This window comes from Chinchilla lanigera, unplaced genomic scaffold, assembly GCF_000276665.1.
Source record: "Chinchilla lanigera isolate Chin_1 unplaced genomic scaffold, ChiLan1.0 scaffold00020, whole genome shotgun sequence".
In the NCBI taxonomy this organism is placed as follows: Eukaryota; Metazoa; Chordata; class Mammalia; order Rodentia; family Chinchillidae; genus Chinchilla; species Chinchilla lanigera.
The window spans coordinates 22,669,606-22,697,407 of NW_004955421.1; the positions used below are offsets into that span (position 1 = coordinate 22,669,606).

The window sequence follows — 27,802 nt, forward strand, 5'->3', positions numbered from 1 at the left end:
GAACCACGTGATGAAATAGCCCACGAGGATGGGTGAAGGATAAGAAGATTAACAGTGCCAAATGCTGAAGTAGAAGCAGAGTTTCTGGAATTCTCATGTTACTAGCATGGGTGCAAAAAAATGAAATTATAGTACTTTGGAAATTTGAGAGTTTTTTTAATGAAGTCAAATATATACCTATGCTACGGTCCAGCAACACCACTCCTAAGTATTTACAGGAGTGAAAAGATATGTCTCCCAAAAGACTTTCAAGAATTCTTCCTAATAAACAGAGGTCTTATCAATCAACAATTCAACAGCTTAAATAGCCATCATAGCAGAAGAGACAATTAGTCAAATAAACTACTGATATGCACCATAGGTAACTCTGAAATATTATGCTGAACAAAAGAAGTCAGACACAAAATAGTACATACTGTTTAATTTTACATATGAAGTTCAAGAGAAGACAACTTAAGCACAGACAACTCAGAACAGTTTCTTGTGATAGGACCTCCCAGAACTGGGCATTTCCTTGTAAGTACTTTCACCTCAACAAAGTCCATGAGAAGTACATTTAATAACTCTTTGTACATTATTGATTCACACAAATACTCAAGGATTAACCTTAGATGTACTGGGAATCTGGTATCTCAGTCACAAACCAAAAACTTTTCTCATCACATAAATTTGAAAGGGGTCAAAGAAATTGTGTCTGAGGCAGCTTTGTGATCTGGAAACTCTAATACACAAGGGTGTGTTTTTCTGGATAAGGCCATGAACATTTCCAGAGGTGTACACTGGCTGGGCAGTCTGAGGAGGTCATGCGGCAGCTGTCATGTGAACAAGGGAAAGTTCAACCTTCTACTCTCACAGATGATTTTATTTTCCATAAAAGCCTTTTCTGGGATTGAAACGTGGGTAACTTCCAGGTCTTTCATTGAGTAACAAGTGTAGACCTTTCATATGATTCCTTCCCTTAAAGGCTCTGTCGTGGGTGTTCCAAAAGTCTCCTGGAGCAGCTGTGAGGTGGGACAGTGTGTGGGACAGCTGCCCTTGTTTCTTCCTAATAGATTTTTCCTTTAGCTTTCCCCTGTCTGGTATCATAAAGAAACAATAGTACACCATCCAGAAAGAATAAACAATGATTTGTCTCCCAGAGAAAGAAAGCAGGAAAATTCTACTGATATTGACTGAGCTAAAGGTACTTTCTCTATATTCATTCTCTATATTCATTCAGGTACTTTCTCTATATTCATTCTTTATTTTCACTTTTTTCTTTTTTTTTTTTTTTTGGTTTTTTTGAGATAGGGTCTTGCTGCATAGTCCAGGCTGGCCTTGAACTTGATATGTAGCCCAGGCTGGCCTCAAACTCATGACGATCCTCCTGTCTCATCCTCCTGAGTGCTAGGATTGCAGGTGTGCACCACCATCCCAGGCTGTATTTTACTTTTTATAACACAGCAGAATAGCTGCCTTCGTACTCTAGTTTTACTCACTAAAAACTCTGAAAATTCTCCAAATCCAGCCAACAGGTGCTTCTCTCTGCCTTTACCCTTTAGCTTATCTTTGCAGATTTTCCAGTGGCTCTGAATTTTGATGGAAATCGTTCTGCCCTCCCACCACCTCCAGCTCTCATCACCCTGCCCCCCCTGCTCCACCCCAGTGGTCCTGGAAGCTCAGAAAGCAAACAGAATTTTCTTCAGAAAAGGGGAAGGAGAGTACTTTCCTCCCTGTCATTTTTGAGTATTGGTACAATTTTGGATTAAGATGCCATTTTCCCTCCTTAGAGAAGTGGTCAGTGCCAGAGGAGAGGAGGAAAACTTGAGATTGCTAACTGGGGGGTAGCAGATGGGAAGTGCATGTTAAACGTTCAAAGCTGGCAATGTGGAGTTCCCGGAAGAGGAGTCCCACTGCAGGCTCCGAGGTACATCAGTGTGACTTCGTCCTTTAGCTTTTATATCTATTCTTTGTGCAAGGGAAAAAGAGACAGCCAGAAGTTATATTAACCCTTGATAGTCCACGAGCGTCAGCCTGGGACATGCACCAAGAGAGTTAAACTGAGCTCTCTTGATGTCTCACATTTTTAAAAAAATAGCTCATGTCAGATCGTTGTTATGGAGGATGTTTTGAAAGCTGCAGGTGTTGTTCCACTCGTTCTCATCCTTCCCGCGCTCCATCTCCATCGCTATCCCTGAAATCCGCTCACAAACGCATCTTTCCTAGGATAGTTGTGGACTTGTTGCCTTGAGGAATTCCCTGCCCAGTTGAAGAGCTTCTGGCTTCTTCTATTAGCAAGTCCAAACACCAGTGACAACACTGACAGCCATCCTTCTCTGGACTACAGCACAGAAGGGCCAACGAAGAACTGTGGGTGAAGTGGAGGGACCCTCAGAGACACTTCTCTTCCCACTACTACTGCCGACGGATTGCTGGAGACTCCACTTCGCTGTCTTCCAGACCTGAGCTAAATGGGGAAGACCGGTCACTGTCGTCCTCTTGTCATAGATGACTAGAACAGCTTGACCAAGGGTAAACGGCAGCAGATTCAAAAATCAAACCAGCTGTCCCAGGCATCTGCTCTCTTCTGAGTATTAGGTTGTGCTACCACCCACCTCTCATTATTTCCAGAAGGAAAAATGTGCAGTTTTAATCATTTTTTGGATTGCAGATAAAAGGTGAAATGAGGTCTTCTTCGCCTTCTGCATCACTTCCTTCTCTTCCTGACAAGAGGCCCCCTCACCCAGTTAGATGAAGAGGAATAGACAAAGATCAGTGGTTCTTAATCTGATGTGGAATGGTCATACCCTTAATTTGGTTTTGCCATATGAGATCAGCACCACCTTTTTCAAGTAAAAGCTGCCCCTTTACTTTTTTAGAAGTAAGATTAGAAGTAAGAATTAATTTTAATAGAAGTAAGATTAATTTTATCCTGAAATTATCTCTCTCTCTCTTTTTCTTTCTTTTTGGTGCTATTAATCAAGGATACCAGCACTTTTGAAAAATAGTTAGGGAACAGTGAGTTCCTTGATCAGAAGACATACCCTTGCTGGACAGCGACATGTGAGTTGGCTGTTCTACAACCAGCAGAACCAATGCTGAGGTCCTTCACAGCAGTGTGTGTGCAAACCTCCCATGGACCCTACGGGTTGGGATTTGATAGGGTGGGTGTGGTGGCTAAGAATATTTCTCAAGCAGCTCTCAAATGATGCTGCTGCTGCCAACCCACAGCCACACTGAGGGTAGCAAGTGCTAGAGCACGGGGCTGGCACAACCCACCCCCTACCTGACCCCTTCCTAAGGACCCACATGCCCTCCAGTGCACGCAGCAGGCACCTTGGCACAACGGCATCTGTTCACAGAGTGGTTGATACCCAAGCGCTTTACTTGCTATCTGGTAGTGTCTGGGGAGAGGTGGGAGGGTGAGAAACATTTGTGGGCTGGGTGATGCTTTCTGTTGGTGTTTTTTTTTTTTTTTTCTCTAAGGTTCAAAATGAGAAGAACTGATCTGATCCTTGTGACCTGTTGGCATGAAAAAGAAAAGAAAAGGGGCTTCCAGGGGGGGAGGACTGAGCCGAGCCGAGAGTCCTTGCTACAGGCACGTTACGCGTGAGCACGTTTTCCTCTCCATCCTTCCTTCTTCCTGACATATGTAGAATTTCCTGACACAAAAAGCATTTCCTAAAAGTAAAAGTGAGATTTTTAAAAAGGCTCAGTGAGTGAAGGTCGAATGGTTTTACCCATTGCGCAGCCAGCACCGGGACGATGCTTGGTCTCTGGGTCTGTCCTGTTTTCCATCTGTACCATAGAGACTGAGGATAAAGACTAGATCACAGGAACTGCTAGGTGGCCGTGTACTGATCTTTACAAGGAGTACATCAAGAACTTGGATCACCCAGCAGGAGAGTAATCCGGTCTTTATCGTAAAGTTCTTCTTCTTTGGGTTGGAGTCAAAAGAACTTCAAAAATAACGTCAAAGTTTTCTCCAACTTTCTTGGGAAACATAAATCAGTGATTGGGACTTTATAGAAAGTGTTTGGGGTGCAAAATAAAATACCACAGAATGTGTGTCTCTTAACGTGTTGAATATGCCTTTTAACAGAATCAAAAGAAACTGAGAACTGCAAAAAACATAGATTTTTTAAAAAAAGTGAGGCGGAGGTCATTCCATGAGTTTGGAGCAAGTGTGAACTTGGAACCAAGTCCTCTGACCCCCAGTTCAGAGAATTTTCCATCCCAGAGAACCATAAGCTCCGGGAAACTATGCTTTTCACCCTGCTGTTTAAGGTTATCTCTCGCTGAGACGTATCTGTACTATCTAAACTATCTGGATTCTGAGAGGTGTTTGTGTGATGTTGTGGTTTAGTTTAGATCGTTATCATCAGAGAAGTCTGAGAGCTCCTTATTGGGTTATTTATGTAATAATAACTATGATATCTGAGACCTGCCCGGGTGCAGCTGCTTTGTGTCTACTACTTCCGATGCTCGCGGCAGCCCGGAAAGGTGTAGGTTGCTATCCCCGCTTCTCGCAGTAGGGGACTGAGGCCCCGGAGATGCGGTGGCCCAAAGCTCACCACTAAAGCCGGTGGGCAGGAGTCACATGGAACTCTATTGAGTTGCTGCTTTCATTTTTTGTCTCTTAAAAAAATCTACTTTTAGTTTTAGGAAATTCTTTCTAATAACAGACATATATGTGTCAGGAAGTTGGATGGATAAAGAGGATGGAGGTGTGAATCTATAACTATCTCAAAATAGAAAGTTAAAGATAGCTATTTCCCCAGCCCAAAAGTTAAAAATAAACAAATACACAGCACTGCCGTTTCTCCTGTCTCTCCTTCTCTTAATGACCTTTATCACTGGAGTCACCAGTGTGAAACTTCAGTATCCTCTTCAATTCCCCGTTTTCTCGGATCACCCCCAAGGAGTCCTTATTTCTACCTCAGCAGTACTCTTACACTCAGCTCCGCTCATCTCCACTGACTCCCAAGACTTACCTGGAGCCCTTCCGACCACCCAGTGACTGCGGCAACAGCAGCCAGCATTTCTCCCTCCTCTCGTCACGCCACCTCTCCAGCATGTCTTTAAGACTGTCTAATGCCAAGCGTGGTAGCCTACACCTGTAGTTCCAGTAGCATGGGAGGCTGAAGCAGGAAGATACCAAGTTCAAGACTAGCCTGGGCAACTTAGCAACCTAGCAATACCCTGTCTCAGAAGAAAAAAATAAGGGCTGGGGATGTAGTTCCGTGTGAAAGTCCTGGATTCAATCTCCAGTTTCTGGGGGCTGGAATGGGATTGGAGGATACTATCAAATCAAGCACCCTAATGCACAGAACAAAGCACACCTGAAGTCTAATCCACGGCCTGGAGGCAAAATCTAATGTACCCTTCACCTTGGAAATTTATTTCTGTTTACACCATCAACAACCTCCCTTTGCTGGTTTTCATCCCAGAAGTGTTGTCAGTAACATACAACAGTTTCTTGTCAAGAGGTACTGGCTGTATGCCACTACTTTGCTTTGGGCATCCAACTGTCAGTCATACAGCAGATGGCAGAATCTTCTGACCCATCCACCAGCCATGTGCCCATAGGAGATTCTCAGACATCCCAATTGTTGCCTTTTCCATGCCGATTTAGGGAGCTTCCTGCTGGGGATCCAGCAAATGGACTGAGGGCTGGGAGTTCACCTGGTGGGTTCAGGCAACCTGGCAGAAGGGACATGAGTGTAGAACCTGGTGTTCCAAGAACTACAAGTACAGTCTTTTGGTAGAGTGGGGACTGTAAGGGTAGGAGTGACAGAAATGTGAGCATCAGGTGAAATGATGTGAAGTGGAATTAAAATCTGTAAAAGGCTCTACAACTCTTAATTGTTGCTGCTATTATTTTTTGAACATTGTTTTTTCTAGAACTAAGTGATAAAATATGTAAATTACTTTATGAGCTGTAAAAATATTAAAGATGTTAATGGCTTGATGTGACATAACCAGGAAATAGAATTTCTTTTGAATTCACATTCTAATAATTATTTATGAGAAGTCTGAATTCATTTCTTTTCTCTCACCTATGTTCACAGGAGTAGATTACAAAGGATTTCAAATCTATTAAAATACGGTAAATTTCTTGATCACAGGCAACCAGATGACTGTGGCTTAGTTTGAATACTTCTGGCCATTTTTGATTATTGGCTTTCTACATCACCTATTATTTATATATAACTTGTTCTTGTATTGTCCCCCATTATTACATCACATCTATGTTACTGATGTAATATTTTAGCTATACACTTTGTCTCTCTTTCCTTAGATCTTTTTATACCCAAAGATACCTATTGGTATCTTTGAGTTTTCCTCACTACAATTAACTTTTAAAGGATTTACATAACTAGTGATCTGATAAAGCTAGTAACAGAGATAAAAATGCATAGCTGTTGGGTAAGGAAGACAAAACAATCATCTTGCCTGAGCAATTTAATTATGTACTTAGAAAATTTAAGACAGTTGAAGAGGAAAAACCCTTCTCTACTCTATCCCCTCAAAAAACCCCAAAGCTCAGTTTTGTTATCTCCAGAAATCTTTAAGACACAGTGACATGTGAAGATTGAACTAAAGGGTTGATAAATACATTCTGTGCAAATATTTACCAAAAGAGCTATGCTACAGTCCTCTGCTCTCCCAGCTGAGCTAAATATTTACCAAAAGAAAGCTCTTAACTGCATTAACATAAGAGAAACATGGCTGGAGGTGTATCTTAGCTCAGGGGTGAGGCGTGTGCATAGTGTGTATGAGGTCCTGGGTGCATTCCCCAGCATGGGGTGGAAGAGAGAGGAAAAGAGAAAGAGAGAGAGAGAGAGAGAGAGAGAGAGAGAGATGGACAGACAGACAGACAGACTATACAAAATAAAAGCATTTTTATAGATAAAAACCATTGTGGAAATCATAATAATCTTGAACCTACATGTTTTTGTCTGTTTTCTGTCGCTATCATAAAATACCTGAAAACAGGTAATTTTTGAAGAATGGAAGTTTACTTGGCTCACAGTTCTGGAGGCGAGGAAGGCCAGGAGCTTGGCACCACCTCTGCTACCCCTCTGACGTGACCCTTCTTCCTGCATCATAAAAAGGCAGGGGGCATCATGTGGTGAGCAGAGACTATGCTAGCTTGGTGCCATTAGTGGGGTCCTACTCCTGCCACCTCATCTAATTCTAATCACCTTCCAAAAGCTCCACTTTCAAGTACCAATTGATATATGAATTGGGGAACTGTTTCCAACATATGAATGTTTGGGGGACACATTTAAACAATAGCACTGTATACCCTCAACAGTATGTATTTCATCAAACTGAAAGAAGTTCAGAAAAGAAGTTAAGAATCTCATACACATGGGGAATGTTAGCCTATCACTCATGGAAATGGATAGAGTGAGTAGGCCTTGTTAACTGATACTAAGCCTGATGTGATGACTATTTGTACAGTCATGTGCCCAACAAATACAAAATCTACACGCTTCTGAGACATACACGGGACATTTACCAAAGCTGATCTCTTATAGGTAACAAAGGAAATCTCAACAAATGTCAAAAATAAGTATCATACAGATTCATTGTCTACATTTTCTAACCACAGTGAAATGAAATTAGAAATCAAGAACAAAGGACAAAAGCACAAATAACAACAAAAGCCCACACATTTTAAAAAATAAGTTTTAACAATTTCAAGTAAGTCTATGAATCAAGGAAGGGCTCAAAATAGAACTGTAAAATATTCTGAACTGAATTACAGTGAAAGTGGTAATACCAAAACATCCTGAACTCAGCTAAAATGATACTTACAGGGAACTTTATAGTCCAACAGAAAATATTTTTTAAATGAAAGAATGAATAGTATGTGATTATACATTTGATTCTAGAATTAAGAATATGGAATAAACTCAAAGAAAGAATAAAGGTGAAATAAAGATGATAGGGCGAATTAGTATAACAGAAAAACAACAAAGTGGACCAACCAAAATAGAAGTTGTTTAACTCGATTCTGGCACAATGATCATAAATAGAGTAGATACGAAGAAACAATATCATAAAGAAAAGAAAGTATAACTATTGCTCTGGTGGAAAGTTAAGAGAAAATAAGAAACCATTGTGAAAAATTTTTGCTAATAGATTTGAAAACAGATGAAATAGGCAACTACAAACTATAGACAGGTAAATAGATTCAAGCAGAAGAAATTGACTCTGAAGAATTTAGAACTATAACCAATAAAGAGAATAAGTCAGGAATTTTTAAACATCAGCTCATGAATGAACATGCAAAGTAAGCTTTACCAAAAATATCATTTGTTTTATACAAACTGTATCAGAAAATTTTTAAAAAAGGAAGTGGTGTAAATTGCCCCACTTCCTTTATGTGGCTAGTTTAATCTTTCCATTAGCCTGGACAGGAATGTAGAAAAAAGGAAAATTGTGGAACCACACACGGAAATAAATGTTAAAATAGTGAATAAAATATTTGCATCTGGTTCTAGCAATACAGAAAGAAAAACTAATATTATGATCAATTAGAATTTATCCCAGCAGTGATGGTTTAAGAAGAGTAAATCTCTTGATGAAAGTCACTGTTTTTTCTACTTAAAGGGATAAAATCACATGATCATTTCCATAGAATAAAAAGACCATTCACTCATAATTAAAATAATATTCATTAATGATTAAAAGAAAAAACTTTTAGATAGTAGAAATTAAAAGGAAATTTCTTAAAGAATTAAAGGGAAGACCGAACATTGACAGAAAACAATATTTACACAATAGCTTAAAAGCCTTCCATTTAATGTCAGAGACATGGCAAAAATATATACAATCTCTGTTTTCATTCAATACTGTATTGTACATCATAATGCATATAATGAAACAAAAGGAATAAAACACATGAAGAATTGATAAAATTGTTGTTTTGAGTAATATTGGTATCAATTTAGAAAATCCAGAAATCTGTAATCCCTTGTCCCATGGATTAGTACCTAGAGTATATAAAGAACTCTTAGGTAGGTAAGAAAGCAAATACATAAAGAACTCTTAAGTAAGAAAACAAACTACCTAGGAAACAAAAAGGCAGAGGATAAAGGAAATTATTATAATTTAAGACAGTATGAAGACTTCATTTCATTCTATTGAATGAAAATGGCACAAATGTTATGATTTCTCAGTGCTAAGTGGTGGTGAGTAATATGTGAGAAAACTGGGAAATCTCATAAATTGCTGGCGAGGAATGTAAATTAGTATAGCTGCTTCGAAGAGATATTTAAAAAATAGTATTAAAATGGAAGCTATTCATGTTTTTCAATAAGCAATCTCATTTCTAAGCAAAATTCCTAGAGAAATTCTTGCACAGGTGGGGCAATTTCAAAGCCTGTTTTTACTGCATTACTTGTAACAGAGAAAAGTCAGAAGGGCATTACTTTAATGAGTTCTGGTATAATCGCACACTAGAATAGTAAACAGGAATTAAGCACAAGCAGTATTGTTAACAAATTTCCAAAGCTGTGTTGTGTGAAAAAAGTTGCAAAAAGAAATATATTATTTGTATATATTGACAATATAAAATAAGCCAGTAATACATTTGTGCTAGAAGGTACAAGGCAGGTTCAAGAGAATGATTACTTGAGGGGAAGAATGGGATTAAATTGGAAAAAGGGGATGCTTCACTATATCTGTACCTGTTTGTGTGTGTGTGTGTGTGTGTGTGTGTGTGTGTGTGTGTGTACTGGGAATCGAATTCAGGACCATGAGCTTGCCAGGCAGGCAGTTGTGTCACTGAGCGATAGCCCTGGCTTATATAAGGTATTAAAATAAACAGAAAGGGGCTGGGGATTTAGCTCAGTAGCAAAAGCACCTGCCTGGCAAGCACAAGGTCGTGAGTTTGGTTCCCGGTACCGGAGAAAAACCAAAAAAAAAAAAAAAACAACAGAAAGGACTGAAGCAACCAAGGTAAACTGTAAGCATCTACTAAATTCTGATGATGGCCACGTGATGCCTGTAGCAATCTCCGTGCTTTTTTTCTATTGTTTGGAATTTTAATAACTTAAAAATATTTATAGAACAAATAGTTTTTTCATGTCAACCTGCCAAATCCTTAGATCATTAATTCTCTTCTAAAGCGTCTTTCCAAGCAGGTGACAAGCTAGGGGTTTTTTCTTTCCATTCATGGATATGGACATTTATTAGAGGAAGGAAGGAAGCATCTGTCCTCCAGCTCAGTGGCCCACTGACAGCAGTCTGGGGGCTGGGGATTTAGCTCAGCGGCACAGCATCTGCCTGGCAAGCGCGAGGTTGTAAGTTCGATTCCCGGTACGGGGGGGAAAAAAAAAAAAAAAAACCACTGACAGCAGTCTGACTTCCAGTTTTATTTCTCAAAGGTACCTTCTCCATCACTAATCTCAATCCTCAGCAGTTGAATTCAGCAAAAATGATTGAGCCTAAAGCAGCTTCCTAGAGGGAGTAGTAAGGGGACTTTGAAAATGGCATGATTATAGTGACATGAAAATTTACATATCCATATGGACCAGAACAAAAAATGGTATAGCCCAAAAGATAATGATGGTTTGGAGAATTTATGTTGCACCCACCTTCCACCCACTGTTTTCCTTTCGTTTTTTGTTTCCTAGTTTAGCTCCTACGTGCGGTGCCTACATCTTGGGCCTTCTTAGCATTTTCCAGTGTGCTGCATTAGCTCTGGTCATCCTTGAGCATCTGTGTCATTTGACCCCAGTTTATGGAGACTCATGGCCTTTGGATGCGTCAGATGGTCAGAGTTTCCACACGCCAAGAATATGTGACTCAAAAACTGGTGCCTCAATGAACACTTACCATAAAAACAAGGAAAGAAACAGGACAACAGGTTAGGGGCTTTTGTTATTTTCTCTTTGAAACCAAAAAGGGGTAAGGAGCCAAAGTATCCCCCTGCACAGCTGTCTCTGAAATTCAGGCGTAGGGCTCTCAGTGCTTCACCTAATGTACTGTTAGAGGTTGGTTATTTCTCCCTCCCCGAATCTCCTCTGTGGATAACAAGCTTCAGTGCATGAAAGAGTTCACCACAAATTTACCACAGAATGTCAACCTGATTAAAATTAAAGTCTCATCAGATAAGAAAAACAAGGGTGTGTGGGGGGAGGAGAAATACATTCTTGTTCTTTCTCTGAAATCTGAAAGCAATTTTCCCCTCAAATCTTGGAAACCAATTTCTTGACACAGAATAGTATTTTTAGTAAAAATACGCTAAATTTGTGAATCTCACCCACAGTTCCTGCAAATAGAATTTCCTGAGAAATTAAACCATATTGATGAGGAGATTTCAACTGGATATCAAGGGGACTTCCCCTGAGATTTTAAAGAAGGATCAGGTAAGTAAATACAGTCCAAGTTAGAGACTTAGGACCCCAAGGAAAAAGGAGAAACACCAAGCCTTGCTCCTCAGTTCTGTGGCCCAGTCCGGTGGGCGTCAGGCAAAGGTGGATCATGGTGACGGAAACTACCCTCGGGTCCGGGCACACCACGCGCCTGTGTCCACACCGAGATGCCCTGCTCTGACACTCACATTCAGCCACACTTGCCCTCTGCCGGCTTCATCACCCATCGCATACGAATACCTCTTGTGCTTCATTCCTGTCCTGCTCTCCAGAATTCACACTCAATTTTAAGCAAGACACAAACTATATGCATTTTGATGGGGGTCAAACCCTTTCATGGAGAATGACTATCAAGACAAGGAAAGGTAGCCTGAAACCACGGGAAGGGGGTAGCATTATTTGGGTTTCAAGTTCTGGGGGTTTCATATTCTGCCCTGATTTGCTGCTACATGACTTCGCTTCAGAGGGGTTTAGCACAGACAGATAGTGCCACGTACGCCTCTCTGTGCGGACAGGTGCGGCTCCATATATAAGTGAAAGGCAATGACATTGGGGGAGTGGGGTCAGTGGGTGGGGACACGGTGCCAGAAGAAGGTAGACAAAGACTATAGGTGAAATGGAACCAGAAGCCCTTCACTGTGCTCCTGGACTGGCCTCAGAAAAATCAAAGCCTCTTGAAGGTTTTCGCAGAGGGGAAACCTGTGTTGTGAGAGTGGATTGGTCTGAACCGTCCGCTGACCTGGCCCTGCCCCCAGCTACTGAGCTGGCCCAGGCCCTTTCGCCAGTACTGGCAGGAGACTCAGGCTTCCATTGTCCTAGAACTTCTCTTAATGAGGTGGGGACAGTGGGCTGAGCCTCTGCAAGTACCCAGGCAAATGTAAAAGAGATGAGAGGCTGGCAGGAGCTGGTATGACCCCCAGTGGGTGTCAGAAGACCAGCACCAGGGGAAAGGCCGGCAGCTGACCCTGCTCAGATGCTTTTCCAGGCCACTGAGGAAAGCAACCGTATTAGCTGAGACTCTGATGCAAACCAGACACTGCAGTGGGCATCAGTCACCTCCATAACCACTATATGAAAGAGGTTCTTGTTAATATTCATGAAAATTAACATAATTATCACTTTAGGTTACATTATATATCACATTTACAATGTATAATAATAAAAATATTATAATTAAAGTAGGTTGTATTACATTCTGCAACAAAAATATATAGGTATGTCATAGATAAAATATATAAAATACTACAAGGGATGATCACAAATATGGTATGTGAGAAGCCAGGTATGGTGGTGCACACCTGTAATCCCAGCACTCGGGAGGCTGAGGCGGGAGGATCGTTGCAAGTTTGAGACCAGCCTGGGCTACAAAGTGAGCTCAAGGCCAGCCTGAACTGCATAGCGAGATCCTGTCTCAAAAAGACAAAAAAAATGGTATGTGTTTAAATTTTTTAAAAATTACAACAATAAAAGACACACTGCTGGGCCAGGGATATGGCTCAGTGGCACAGTGCCTGCCTGGCAAGTGCAAGGTCCTGAGTTCGATTCCTGGTACCAAAAAAAAAAAAAATAAATAAGGTAAAGACACACTGCCTTATTCTTCCTCAAAATGCTCCCCCTTCCTTTAAACACCCTTATCCCATTGTTCTTGCCCCTTTCTGAAGCACTTCTGGAAGTCCTATTTTGTGTGTGCCTTTCTGAGGGGTGATAAGAGCTGCGCTAGAGAGCTATGCGGCCGAAAGGCAGGCTGCTTAAGATGATGCACCGTGGGACTTCCGGTTCTTCCCCAAAGGCAAAATGACTGTGAATCTATTCAGGACGTCAAGGCAGTCACAACAGCACAGCTAACGATGCTTATGAAAAAGGACTCCCAGAACTGCTTCAGAACATAGAGCAGGCCTACAGAACTATGTGAAGTTTTTAGAACTCACCGATTCGTTTGTGTTTGGGCTTACTCAGGTCAGTTAGCCAGGATTCTCTAGAGAAACAGCGAATCAGCCATACACAGATGTGTAGGAGGGGTTTGTAATGGCTCACGGGCTGCTGCAAGCCAAGAAGCCGCAGCATAGGCCATCCGCAAGCTGGAAGCCCCGGAGAGCTGGTGGTCTCACTCAGTCTGAGAACCAGGAGAGCAGGGGGTGTGCTTCAGTCTGAGACCAAAGCCCTGAGACTGGAGAACCACTGATTCTGAAGTCCTGGGATCTGAGGGCCGAAACACCAGTAGAAACAACATTTGATGCAGAAGAAAGTGGCTGTCCCAGCTCAGAGAGACTCTGTCCTTCCTCGGCCTTTCTGTTTTGGTGGGGCCCTCAGTAGATAGCGCAATGTCCGTTTTCACTGGGGCTCTTAGTAGATAGCACAATGTCTGTTTTCACTGCCCAGGGTAATTTTTCCTTACTCAGTCTACAGACTGAAAATTCTTTTCATTCTGATTCACTCAGATGCTAATGTCTCTGGGAAGAACCCTCATAATAAGCTTTTTCCAGCTCTCTGGGAATCCCTGGGTCCAGCTGACATGTAAATGAGCATTATACTCACGCTATGCTTGCTAATGAGTCTCTATCTTCCTAACCCCTGTGGCCCGGCAGGCCTCCTGTTAGTTGCTGCCTATCTGCAGGAGACCTCCTGGACCCTCGAGGCATTTCCTCTGCACTCCCAGACTAGCTTTCCCTGTCTTTACCCCGCACTCGCTGGACCACAGCCATCCTGCCCCTGCCAAGTTGCTGTGCCCACGTGAGATGGCACGCCGTGGTTTTTGTAAAGAAAAATAGAGTTGCACAAGTCCAAGCTAGCCTTAGAATCTGAGCCTATCAGATTCCCAAATTCATGAGTCCCTTCCGTTCTGCCAAGGTACTTTCTGGGCAGGAGAATTTCAGCAGTCAGTTTGGTCTCAGACTGAAGCACACCCCCTGCTCTCCTGGTTCTCAGACTGAGTGAGACCACCAGCTCTCCGGGGCTTCCCGCTTGCGGATGGCCGATTCTGCGGCTTCTTGGCTTCCAGCAGCCTGTGAGCCATTACAAATCCCCTCCTACACATCTGTGTATGGCTGATTCACTCTTTCTCTGCATGTTTCTCTCTATAAATGTAGAAGATGATTCTAATAGTGAGGTAGATGCCCCAGGGAGCCAAGCCGGGAAATCATAAGTGAGGAAATTTCGATGAAGGACAGGAAGAGACCAGCTGGCTCGGGTGTGCTACGTGTGGGGAGTGGACAGATGGTCCAGGTTGGAAAGAAGAGTGAGTGCTGGGCAGAGGACACGGACATGAGTCCCGGATGTGATGGGGAATCGTCACGGCTCTTTGAACAAGGACAAGGCTTCACGAGATTAATCTGAGGGTGGATCAAAGTATGGCTTCAAATGCCCTTTGGTGGGTTGCTTCCTGCATATAGGGTGAGAGCATGGATTCTGCTCAGATGGGCTAATGAGTTTCTGTCTCGTGGCCTCATTTTCCTCATCTGTAAAATAAGCTGGTGATAAGGTGTTTATGTTCTGGGACTGTAGTGAGGACTCCATGCGATAACAGATGTAGAGCATGTGGCCCAGGACCCGGCGGGCCTGGGGAAAGGCTCAGCAGTTGTGATGTGCTCCGGGTGGAGGAGGTGGAGGATGCCGGTCTGGGGCCCCCGCGGCCTTGGCACGCTCTGGCCTGCTGTCCCTCAGCACAGGCTTTTGAAAACCGGGCAAGAGAAATAGAACCTGAGAAACTGTGGGAGAGAGAAAGTGAAAGTGCTGGTCTGGTGGGTGAGAAGCCGTGAAAGGCAGAAGTGAAGAGACCAGCGAGGACTCCGCATCGGAGCTCACACTCTCCTCCTGCGGTTTGTAAAACCAGCTGGCAGCAGGACTTCTGAGGAAACTGCCCTTTTACTCTAAAAGCCTTAAAACAATTTATTTGTTTTGCTTTCCAGTTAAAAGAAGGAGTTTTCTCTTTGCGAAGGTTCTTTTGGTTCTAAATCAGGCTCTGAGCAGAGGTGTCACTACCACAAGGCCGGAAGTAGACACCACACAAGGGTGCTCAGCGGGCTCGCAGGCTCTGCCGGGCTCCTCAGCCAGGGAAGCCTGCCGCCCGCCCGCAGCCTGTGAAGTGTCACCGTCAACAGCCCCAAAACTCCCGGGAAACTCTCAGGGCGCCGCAGGAAGAGGCTGACGTCAGCCTAGACGTCAGCGGACTTCAAACACAGCTTGAGAAGCCATTCCTTTGCCCTTTACTCGGTAACACGATCAAGTGATCTTTCTCTGGAGAGATGGGCCGATTTCTTCAAGGGATTCATGTAATTGAAATATACATATTTAGGGCCTGGAATATAGTTCAGCACCAAGGCACCTGCTTGGCAAGCGTGAGGTCCTGAGCTGGATTCCCAGTTCAAAAAATAAATAAATGACATATACATATTTAATATATATTTTAATTTAGTCATCATTTATAAATGTATTTTATAAATGCTATTTATGTTCTATGAATATTTTAGTGAATATTGAAATTGTATATGTGTTCAAGGGATACTGATTCTTTGTTTTAAAAAGCATAGTAAGGGCTGGGGTTATGGCTCAATGGTAGACAGCTTGCCCAGTGTGTGTGAGGCACTGGGTTCGACCACCAGCATAGAAGGGAACAAAAGAGAAAGAAGGGAGGGAAGGAAAGAAGCAAATATAGAAGGAAAGAAGGATAGAGGAAAAGAAAGGAAAGGAGAGGAAAAGAAAGGAGAAGAGAAGAGAGGAAAGGAGAAGAGAAGAGAGGAAAGGAGAAGAGAAGAGAGGAAAGGAGAAGAGAAGAGAGGAGAGGAGAAGAGAGGAGAAGAGAAGAGAGGAGAGGAGAAGAGAGGAGAGGAGAGGAGAGGAGAGGAAAGGAGAGGAAAGGAGAGGAAAGGAGAGGAAAGGAGAGGAAAGGAGAGGAAAGGAAAGGAAAGGAAAGGAAAGGAAGAAGGAAGAAGGAAGAAGGGAGAAGGGAGAAGGGAGTAAGTAAGGAAGGAAAGGGCTGGGCCTGATAGCACACAGGGTGGGAAGATTGCCACAAGTACCAGCTATCCTGGGCTACACAGATAGTGAGTTTAAAGCCAGCCTGGATAACATAACGAGACCCTGACTTTTAAAAAAAGCCCCTCCCAACAACAATAACAAAAAGAGAGAGAGGAAAGAAGGAAAAAGAAGCCTGTATTAGTGTAAACCAATTTAATGAGGGTCCTTCCTCCCTTGGACAGCTGTTGGATGCAGAAGGATTCCCAAACGCTTGGGTGTGTGGCAGTGGATCCGCACTGTCTGTAAATGGTGCTTGTAAGAGTCCGGGGGCTGTGGGAACAACTGATCTGTCACTAAAAGAGTTCAAATGTTTCCACCTGAAATGTTCCTAAAGGAATTTCTTGAGCAAAGAAAACTGCATATCCTCTGTCTACATTACTCGAAATTCAAAATATAGGACAATTTGATAGGTGTATGATTTTAATAATTTTAGTAGTAACAGTAAAACAGAGCTCTCTACCCACTCCCCCATTCCGAACACAAATGTCCTGGAGGGGCAATTACTGACAGGCTGTCTGGCAGGCGTGATGAACGTTAGCCTGTGTGCTCCTTCAACTCTTCATACCTGCACCTCTGCACTTAGCTGGTGTCATAACGACCTTGTCTTATATTTCTCTCCTGTCAGACAGTGACCTCCTAGAGGCCAATGACTGCGATGTGCTCATCTCTGGGGCGCCAACACTGTGCATGATTCATAGTAGCTGTGCAATAAATATTCACTGAATGAATGAACCAAGAGGTGGACAAATACCTGGAAGGCCTTCCCTAAGCAAGGGGCTGTCTTTCATCGCCCTGAGGCTCCCCTCTTCCTCCTGTCTCATTCACCTGTCCACCAGTGCAGCCACTTTTCACGCCTAGACACGCAGCCATCCTTTACTTTGTTTTTTCACTGCTGAGAGTACAAAGCAATGGGCTTCTGAAGAAGGTATCTATTTTGGTCCCAAACAGAAAAGAGTGGGTGATTCTGTGGGCAGAGATGGCAATTCCTGAACACGGTGTGGTGACTCATGCCCAGAAGTGCTCAGAATTTCCTCTGTTTTGTGGCTACTGGGGCTGACTTGACTGTGATGCTTTCTTTGAAGCACAGTCAAATGCGAGGAAGACACCCCAAGTTGCTCACCCCAAGTTGAGGGCAGGAGCAGGGCTGAAGGCAAACAGAAGGATCTAGAGAGCCCAGACTTCAAGGGCCAGGTGGGGCCCGAGAGCTCCTAAATGGGGCTGAGCACCCCAAGTAACCCAGGGAACCTCTGTATGTGGAGGCTGTGGTGCAGATCTGTAGCCCAGTGCTCTTAGTTTATGCAGAGCCATGAAGGACCTGTGGGACATAGCTCAGTGCTTTCCTATCTCAACCTTTCCAGGCACAAATCAACTTCTCTGCTAACATGGAACATATATCCTTGACTCATACCAGCAGTTTAGAATAGTAGTACAAAGGCAGACACCGGACTGACTCAAATCCCAGCATTCTCCTAGTTGCATTACACCAGGTAACTTATTTAACCACTGTAAGCCACTTTGTCAAGTGTAAAACTGGGATAACAATAAGACCTAACTTGTTCTGAGTTTTCACCAAAGCGCTATGTATTAACATAAGACCTAAAAGATTACACATGGGCAGTGAACATTCACTCTTGTTATCATTAGTGTTTCTTATTATCATTATTGTAACGCCAACGAGCATGGAAGGAAAAATAAGTATGAGTATCAGTATTGTCACGGGGCCTCGCCCCAAGCAACCCTCTGTTCCTCAGCTCAAAACTTGGCTCTTTTGTTCATCTCTCTCTTCTGCCGTGGGAAATCAAGGCCCACTGGAGACACGTCTAGTTTCCATACTCTTTGAGTTAAAGGAACCAATTGCTTCTTTACAACTTTCTTTGTATTCCTCAGACATACATTGCTCTAGCCTAGCATCACATACCTGTTATCCTAGCTACTTGGGAGGCTGAGGCAGGATGATCATAAGTTCAAGGCTTACCTGGAAAATTTAGTGAGACTCTGTCTCAAAATAAAATAAAAAGCTTGTGCAATTCCACAGTGTATTGTTACACTGCATCTAGTATGGCAGGGAAACCCTGAGGAAGGAGAGACAGCAAGCTAAGGACATCTGACCACATTTTTCACTTGGGGCAGGACTACCAGTGGCCTGTTCACATATGCACCCTTCTTCCTTTTTTTTTGGTCTTTTTGAGACAGGGTCTTGTTGTGCAGTTCGGGCTGGCTTTGAGCTCACTTTGTAGCCTAGAGTGGTCTTGACCTTGCAAAGATCCTCCCGCCTCAGCCTCTCGAGTGCTGGGATTACAGGCATGCACCACCATGCCTGGCTACATGCACTCTTCTGACTAGTACCTTGCCCCTTCCTTGCTTCTGTTCTTCCCAGCACAGTAACCTTCTGATAAGCTTCCACCCCTGCCACTTAGGCTTTAGTGCTTGAGAGTTTTCTGCTGCCTGAAGCCCTCTTGGATGTAGGGTACCTGGTACTGGGTTGACAGCTACTGGCCAAAGGCCTTGTGAATTGGTGGGAGTGTGGTGGTGTGGAAGTGGGCTGTCAGGATGGAAGCCCTGTGACTCCAGCCTTGTGGCATGCAGGTATTTGATACTGGGGGAAAAATTTGGATGTAGGGAAATCAGACTCAGGGCTTCTTTAACTGTTACCCAGGGGCGTTCTGTGGTACTGGTCATGCTGGTCAATGATTTATCATGTCGGGGAAATCTGCCTGAGACCAGTGACATCTACAGACACTAGAGGATCAAAGTAAGATGAGGAGCACTCAAATTCTTTTTGTCTGAGCAATAGTATTAATCTTTATCAGAGAATCACTAGGCACTTGAGCCTCCCTGTGTTCAACATGACAAATTATCTTTAGTTTGCTACCATAAGTATGTTCTATGCATATAACTTCAGCAGAAATATTATAACATTCTGTCCTCCAGCCCAACTCTTGTTATTAGAAGCACCATTTTTTTTATGGTACCAGGAATTGAACTCAGGACCTTGCGCTTGCCAGGCAGGTGCTGTGCCACTGAGCTATATCCCCAGCCCAAAAGCACCATTTAGAGCTAGTTTAGCCCAGAGCTACCTCCTCTGAGAAGTCTTTCCTCATCACCCAGATAGCACATTGCTCTCCCTATTCTGATCGCTTATGGCATTATTTGATCTTTTCCAGATTTGTTTTCCCATTTTAACTGCAAGTCTATGTGGGTAGAAGCAACACATTTCCTCTGTCACATGACAGCTCTGCTACTCAAAATGAATCCATGCACCACCAACAAAAGCTTCATGTTGGAGCATGTCTGCAGTGGAATCTTAGGCAGCAAACCCAGCCCTCCCGAATCAGACCCCAGCCGACTTGTGAGTGTGTTACAGTTTGAGAAGTACTGCCATGTTCTCTCTGAACAGAACTGGAATAACAGAATTAGCCAACCATGGGAACCATCATTTTGTCTCCCTAAAGTCCTAGGATGCAATCCGAACTGCATCTTAAGTCATGTGAGAAATTTACAGCAAATGCCAGTGTTATTTCTGGCTCTCCTCCCCAGAGAGTCTGACTTCCTTGGTCTTAATATCTGGAACATCACTTTTATAATATTCGAGATGCACACTCTAATGTGCTGGGAACCATGGCTCCAAAAACGTTTCCCCAGGGAGTTGTGTGCTCTTATTGATGAAAATAAATTGCAGAATATCTTAAAGTCAGCCCAGTAGCCAAAAGCTATCTGAAGAATCTTAGAGGAGAAACACAAAAAAGTCCGAGAGACAATTGCAATATCGTTTCCCCCTAAATGAGCGACTTACTGGAAAACATGATGGAGAAATCAGTGATGGGATCTTAACTGGTTTGAAATCTAGTTAGCTTTCCCTGGGCAGTCTTTAGGATAGGAACTGCTCAGCAGATGTTTCTCTCCGCTGTTAAGCCATAAGCGGTTTAAGGTAAAAGACTATAATCTTGTTCATCTCCGTGATTCTAATGCACGAGTGGATAGATGAAGGAGTATCACTTGAAATCAATGGAAAGATGCACAAGGAATATTGCGCTAGAGTTTAAAAGGCCTGGATTTTAGTGTCATCATTACTTGAACATGCTCACAAATGAAGGGCTTTTCTTTTTGAAGCAATCAATTGAATTAAGGTCCTTTCTCCTTTCCCCATAGTGAATGGCTCAGGATAAGGAGAAGAGAGGCAGGTCCCACTCATGTAAACCTCTGCTGTGAGAAACAAGGACATTAGGGACAGAAATGCCCTTACCAGGCAAACAAGTAACAGTGCTGCTGGTCTGTCTATGTAGTAGTTTTGCCCTGACACCTACCACTGCAGCAGTACGGAAGCAACGGGTCATGCTGCGGTGTTGGGCAGTACCTTTTAAAAGCTGGAAATAACCTACAACGAGATTTCAGGCTTTGGTCTGTTGACATTCATGATCTCTTAACCCTGCCCCTGCTGAGTATGTCTTCAGCTGGAAATTTTTCTACTTCCAAAAGTACCCTCACTTGAAAGTACTTTCTTTGTTTTGTTTTGCTTTGTTTTTGAGACAGGGTCTTGCCATGTAGCCCAGGCTGGCCTCAAACTCGTGGCAATCCTCCTGCCTCAACCTCCACAGCCTCCTGCCCCAGCCTCCTGGGATTATAAGCATGAGCCACCATGACCAGCTGAAAGTCCTTTTGAAGTAAAACTTTTTTCTTTTCAGAATTCTTGACATAGAGTGATAGGCCTGGAAAGGAATTTTGAGATCTCTTGGTCGACTTCCCTTCACAGAGAGCAATTTGACATGCCTTATGCATTTCTTTTCTTTGGTCCCCAACAATATCACTAGAAAGTGCCTTGCTCCATTTTCCTCTTTCTGCAAAGTTAATTTTCATCCCGATTCTATTCCCTGCACATCTCAGATGACATGCCCCATTTCCTAGAGGAATTCTATTTATTTGTAAAATTTCTACTCATCACTGGACAATTAAGGGAGTAGGGCATCCATGTGAACAGCCACTGTGCTGAGGAATAGCCTGCTTTAATGGTGTCTATGTCTGGGAATGACTTCCACAAGAAATCACACAGCAGGATCCAGAATGCCAAGGCTTGTGCATGGTGGCACACACCTGTAATTCTGATACTTCGGAGGCTGAGGCAGGAGAGTCACCATGAGTTTGAAGCCAGACTAGGCTACATATTTGGTTCAAGGCCAGCCTGCATAGTGAGACTCTGTTTCAAAACAATTTCTTTTTTAAATCTTAAAAATATTTCAGAATACCAAGGCTTTGGCCAAATAAATTCTAAGAATCCCTGACTTCATAATGAGTATTATGGAGTTATAGAGTACACCAGCAGTTCTTCTCTAGCCTCTCTAACTGATGCATCAGTGAGATCAGTTGCTTTGTACCAAACGGTAAAGTCGAGCCTTTTCTTTTCAGTTTTCAAGTCCAAAAGAGAGCATATGTATGACAATATATCAAACTGCATACTCAAGACACACTATTTTAAAGAAAGTAGTGGCTGTTTTATAAGGTTTTCCCAATGCTTACTAAAATCTTACCTCTTCACCTCTGGTTTGCAGATGAACAAAAGACAGCAGCAATAATTTGGGGGGATCTAGAGCAACTCAAGGGTTAAACGTGCAGGGTAAAACATTTTGTGTTTTAATGGCAAAGCTGAAGGTGGAAAACTCTAATATCGGCAATAGTCTTTACAAGAAGTGATAATTAGACACACATATAGCCATAATGGTTTTCTGTGCTTTTTTTTGAGTGTAGGGGATAAAGATTTGATCACAGAATTCCTAGAATGAAAGAGAGATTATTAAGAGACATGTAAACACTCAGAATTTCCACAGTTCTGAGAAAGATGCCTTGAATAATGTGCTGTGTTGGCAACATCAGGAGAATTCTCTTTCAAACCACATCCCAGGACCCAGTAATATAGAGAATAAAAACATTCACGTTGACTAATACATCCCCTGCGCCCCATCACAATTTTAAATGGTGGCTTTGGAAATTTTCAGAATGAAAAATCTGCCTTATGAATCAGCTAGAAATTGTATCTCTTGACTGTTCGTTTGATTTTGTGAAGAGGGCTCCCATCCCTAAGGATTAAAAAAGACTTAGCATCTTAAGACTAGATTCCTTCTGGAGGAAAAAGTCTGAGATGAGGTTCTTTCTTCCCTGGGAGCGATTCCTGCACCATCTATTGGTCCCAGAAATTCAATTCATTTCAATCTCTTTGGCCTCTGGGCTATTTGAAGAGCCTCACAGCCTATTTCCCAGCACTTAATCTCCCGCCACTCTGTGCTAGAGTCACCTCTGACCCTGTCGACGGTGAACACCAAGGGCACAAGCCCAGAAGCTCTGGCACCGTCAGGGCCTCTGTGGTTCCGAGTTCTGGGTTCTTCTTCATCTAGTGTCTCACGATATCCACACTGCAGAGTGGTTATAAAGAGTAGGATAAGAATTATATCTGGCACATGGAAGGTTCTTAGGAATCATATTTTTTGAAGTTTTCTAGTAGTTCTTTATTGCTTACTAAATGAATTTTTAAAAAGTTTCAACTTGGTATCGAAGGCTTTGGATCATTTCTTTGACCCCACCCTACCTTTCCAGTCTTGTTTTGTTTTGTTTTTTTAGCTTTTTTGAGACAGGGTTTTGCTATGTAGTTTGGTCTGGCCTTGACCTCACTATGTAGCCCAGGTTGGCCTCGAACTCATGGCGACCCACCTGCCCCAGCCTCCCAAGTGCTGGGATTACAGGTGTGCACCACCACAGCCAGGTTTACCTTTCAAGTCTTAATTCATAATATCCCCGTATCCCTATTTAGTGCAGCGAGCACAGCAGGCCGCCTGTTGTTCCCTAATGCTTTGCGGAGCCTTTGTATGTCCTTCCTATCTGGGGTCTACGCTTGCAGAAATGTCCCAGTCCCTCGGGGCTCTGTTTGCGTGTCACCTTCCCAAAGCCATCTCTGCCAGCCCCACAGTCCTGTGTGCCTCATCACAGCCCAGCTGGCCACTGTTAGTCTGCTTACGCCTCTCTCCTCCTGGTGAGGTGGTAAGTTTTTTAAGGGTCAGCACCGTGTTATGTTCATGTTTTTATTGCCTACACTGTTGAAAAGGGAGTTAAGAAGTATTCGATAGAGTTCTGCAGAATTGAGTGAAAGAAAGTATCCATGTGATACTTCACTTGCTCTGCTGTCTCCAAGACCATTCTGATCCCCAGATAAAGCATTTATGGCGAGTAATGACACAGACTTGCTTGAACTCTGTTCCCAGAGATAGGACATGACTGATTGTAAAGCTTTTGTTGTCTTGGCTTGAGCCAATCTGGCAAAGACCCTGCTGAGGAAGAAATGGCATTACACACCTTCCTAGAACCATCACGGCTTCGACTCCAGGGTGAGCAAGCGCCTGTAAGTGGGTCAGCATAGCGCCCTGCTCAATCTAGCCACTTCCCCCTAACAAACAAACTAACTTTTGCAAGCACTTTTTTCTTTCTTTCTTTCTTTCTTTTTTTTTTTTTTTTAATAGTCACAAGGTTTATTTGAGAAAGTAAAAGTAAAGAGTTGGGCAAGAAACTGGCTCTGCAGAGCAAGCTTGGGCTGAGTGAAGGGGGAAAACGCAGGATGGAAGAACGCTCTGGAGAAAGCGGTTGTGAGGAAAAGGCGCGACAGCCATTGTTTCTCTTCTCAACACTTTTTTTCCCTGCAGTCAATCAAGAGTCTATTTCTAGAAATCAAGGATGTGAAATTATAGACTTTCAAAAATACGTACTTTTATACCTTATCTACCTTCCTGGGTTGTCAAAGGGAGATACTAGAAAATCCACAATTAGGAAGGATGGCTTGAGGTATTAAATTGGTGGTTTCTATGTCTTTTAAAAAAATCTGAGAAAAACCAGGATGATAAAAATTTGCATACGTACACATTATACACATTCATATCATAGATAAACAGAGAAATGTAGAAAAAAGTAATGTTCTGAAATTATGTTGATATTTTCTAAAATTTCTATAAAGTTGCTTGCAAGAAGTTTTCTAGGTATTATTTTTAGAGGCCATAGAAGCAAAGAATTCAAAAAAAAAAAAAAAAGAAGAAGAAGCAAAGAATCCATTCTTAAAGCTAAACTTTTTCTCAAGTGTTAAATATCTTAGTGTTTGATATATGAGTTACTGAGGTCTCAGACAAATTACCTGGACTCAGATCCATAAGAGATTTTTAGTATTATATTATAATTTGAGGAGGTGGGAGGGGGGGATGCTTAGAAAACCAAACTCTGTCCCTTCCTGGATTAACTATCAAGGGTGTGTATAATATGAGAGCCCCGTTCAGTGCTTTATAGATCAGTGGCCACTGAGGCATAAAATGAAGCTCCAGTAGGTCATAGGCAAGATTCAACTCCCTTCTCAGAATTTTTGCCTTTGTGCCCTTTCTGGTTCTGATCCTTGGAAGAGCTAATATTCATGAGCCTTCCCAAGATTCAGAGGACAGTTCATGGCCCCTTACCTGTCATGCAGCTGGGTATCACGATGAATGTGAATAATCCCCACGTCAGCAAGTGTGGCTCCATCTTCCTGGCACTTGGGATCAGCTTAGGGCAGTAAAGAGGAGGTGTTCTCTGTGGTATGCTGGCTGGCTCTTAGCCTCTTTCTGGCATGGTGCTGGGAGGACACCAGTGGAGAGGATCAGCCCTCCTGGGCTGTCATCTTGGCCGGTCCATCCAGTGAATATGACAGTCATCGGAGTTGTTCTCTTTAAGTATTACACTGGTGTGTTCAGCCAGGAAATTGTGCTACCACTCTGTTCTCTGATCTCAAATATAGGAAGTTTTTTTTTTTTGATGACAATATAGTTTGCGGTAATTTTTCAAACCAGGGTTTTTTTTCAAGTTCATTTGCTGGGAGGTGTGGGCTGGGGTTGGTGAGAAGGATTCAGCTTCATTTTGAATATTTCTTAAGCTTCCCCCAAGAAAGGAAAGGGAGATTCCCCTGCTGTTGAAGGAGAGGTGAGCAAGCACTTCTTGGCAGTGGTCTCATCTATTGTTTTGCAAACGGAGTCCTCCCCAGCTTTTCAGCCCCCTGAAGAGTCAGCAGGAGTCACAGGGATAGAGTTATAAAGTCACAAAAGAGTGTGGAAGGCAGCCTTAACCATAGACAGACATTAGCGATCTGATCCCAGATCAATTTCAAAAGTCTAGCAGGCTTTGGGGCTGGGCTCCAATACAGTATTCAGACTATTGAGAAGAAAGCAGTGGACTGATACTCAGAATTCATGAGTAATTTCCTAAGGTTTATAATTGGTACTAGCCAAAATCATTTCATCATGGTGTCTGAGGTTCCTGAAAGTCATTTTTTATTACTTATTTTTTTTTTTAAGAGAGTAGTAAAAGGAAAAAAAGAACAGTAGCAGCATAATAGCAGAACATCACAAACATAAACAAAACAAAGCAAGCATGTTCAAAGTGATACAGGGTTTCAAAACAAAATGATAGGAATTAACAGTGGTTGTTATACTACATATTGTTATTCTCAAGTCTGTTGCTCAGATTACCAGATGTAAGTAAGCAAAATTGGTCAGAATATAAAAAATTTTAAGCATTAACTGTTTCTTTTGATATACCATCAGATATCAGCAGTACAGTTATCCCAGCTATTCTTTTATATACATATTTATATCTTATCTATCTATCTATCTGTTGCCTTCCTTCTTTCTTTTTTCTTCTTTCCTTCATCCCAGTTGTTCCTTTCTTTGAGCATTTTCTTTCCCTTTCATATCATGTATTGAGTTCTCAAAGTCATTTTGATATGGGAAAAAACTCTCAATCTGTCAGATGTCAGATGTCAGATGCCAAGTTCAAGGTGTCACAACACCAAGGAATTCAGTTGAGAACCAAAGGAGGATCTTAGGAGAATTTTATTGGAAATAAGAATAGCTTCTGGATTTCCAGGAGCAGTTCTAAGTGGGTGGCTGCTGAGGCTCTTTGTCAGGGTAATTTATGCAGCAAAATCACATGGGTCAAACTACAATCAATGTATAGCATTACAAGTATAGTCACTTAGCTAATATTGACCCAATGAGTCAGGTCATAAGGGTACAGGGAAAGACAAAAGCATTCTTAGAAGAGGATCCAGATGTTCTGGTTACTTATAAGTAACCAGATGTTAATCTGGGGACACTGGACCACGTAGTGCTAATTTAGAGTATGAGCTCATGTTGCTGTTTATCTCTAGGAAAGTTCACAGCCCTGGATATTAGTCTCTAACTTGAGGCCTGGCCCTCTTCAGACTCACCTCTAGCCACAATTTTGATGTGTTTTCATCTTCTGCACTGACTTCCTCAAGAGTCCAGTCCCTCTCTGACTGCATATTGATTTCTATCTAATTTAGCTGTCTATAATAATTTTATGAGATATTTTGATATTTGACCTCCAAATATTTCTCTTGCTTGAATGATCCTACTAGAAGCAGGGATTGGTTCTGAGCTTCAGATTTTTGGAGGAGTAAAATTCAATCTTGCTTATTTATTTATCAGAACTCTCTCCTGGTTTTCATGAAATGATTGGTTATGTTCTGTGACCTGGAAATCCATTCCCATTATCAACCATGTAATTGCAGTAAAAATACAATTGTGAAGATGTTAGAAAACAAGAAGGCACTGACAAAAGAAAAGAAAGACCACCTGGGAACAAAGGAATTCATGATTTAAGGATGCTCTGCCCTTACCCTCAACACTGTCTCAGAGAGGCAACTGACTACTACTGAAAAGAGACTTGGCATCGTGAAAATCAATGGAGCAGGCTCAGCCTAAGTACTAGAGTTTAGGGAGTAAAAAAGGTGAGCTGGTCCCTTTTGGGGATGGAGTACTTAAAAATGTGGTAAGATTCTCTGTTAAGATTCTAGATAACTTCATTGTGGGAATACTTGCAACTATTTATTTTTATTTTATTTTTTAAAAGAGAATAAAAAATAATAATAAAAAAACCATTAGAAACGGTACAGAATTTCACTAAACAAGATGATAGGAATTCAGCAATGGTTGTTATATTGCCTATTGTTGTATTCAAATTAGTTGTTCAGATATAAGCATGCAAAATTGGTCAAAAAATTAAAAAGAAGAAAAAAGAATTTAAGCATTAACTGTTCCTTTCAATAGACCAGTAGAAATCAGCAGTACAATTGTCCTAGCTATCCTGTGTGTGTATATATATATTTTTTCCCTTCCTTCTTTTTTTCTTTTCTCCTTTCCCTCATGCCAGTTGTTCTTTCCCTTTCACAGTATCTATTGTATCTTTTGGATTTTATTTATTCTTCCAGATTCTTACACTAGGGAGACAATATGATGTTTACACATTTAGGTCTGATTTATTTCACTTATGAGTATAGTCTTTAATTGCATCCATTTACCTATAGAAGTCTCAAATTTATCTTTTTTTATAGATGAGTAACACTC

General features: G+C 42.2%; 1 protein-coding gene across 3 annotated transcripts in view; it reads right to left on the reverse strand.

Annotated features, from left to right (window-relative positions):
* Positions 1-25,124, reverse strand: part of Il2ra (interleukin 2 receptor, alpha) — a 52,726-nt gene extending 27,602 nt beyond the window's left edge. For all 3 annotated transcript variants that reach the window (XM_013513633.1, XM_005383860.2, XM_005383859.2), the window contains exon 1: positions 24,860-25,124. In XM_013513633.1, the coding sequence (XP_013369087.1) occupies positions 24,860-24,923 (64 nt within the window). In that variant the 5' untranslated portion in view covers positions 24,924-25,124. The remainder of the gene's footprint in view (positions 1-24,859) is intronic.
* Positions 25,125-27,802: the final 2,678 nt, after the last annotated feature.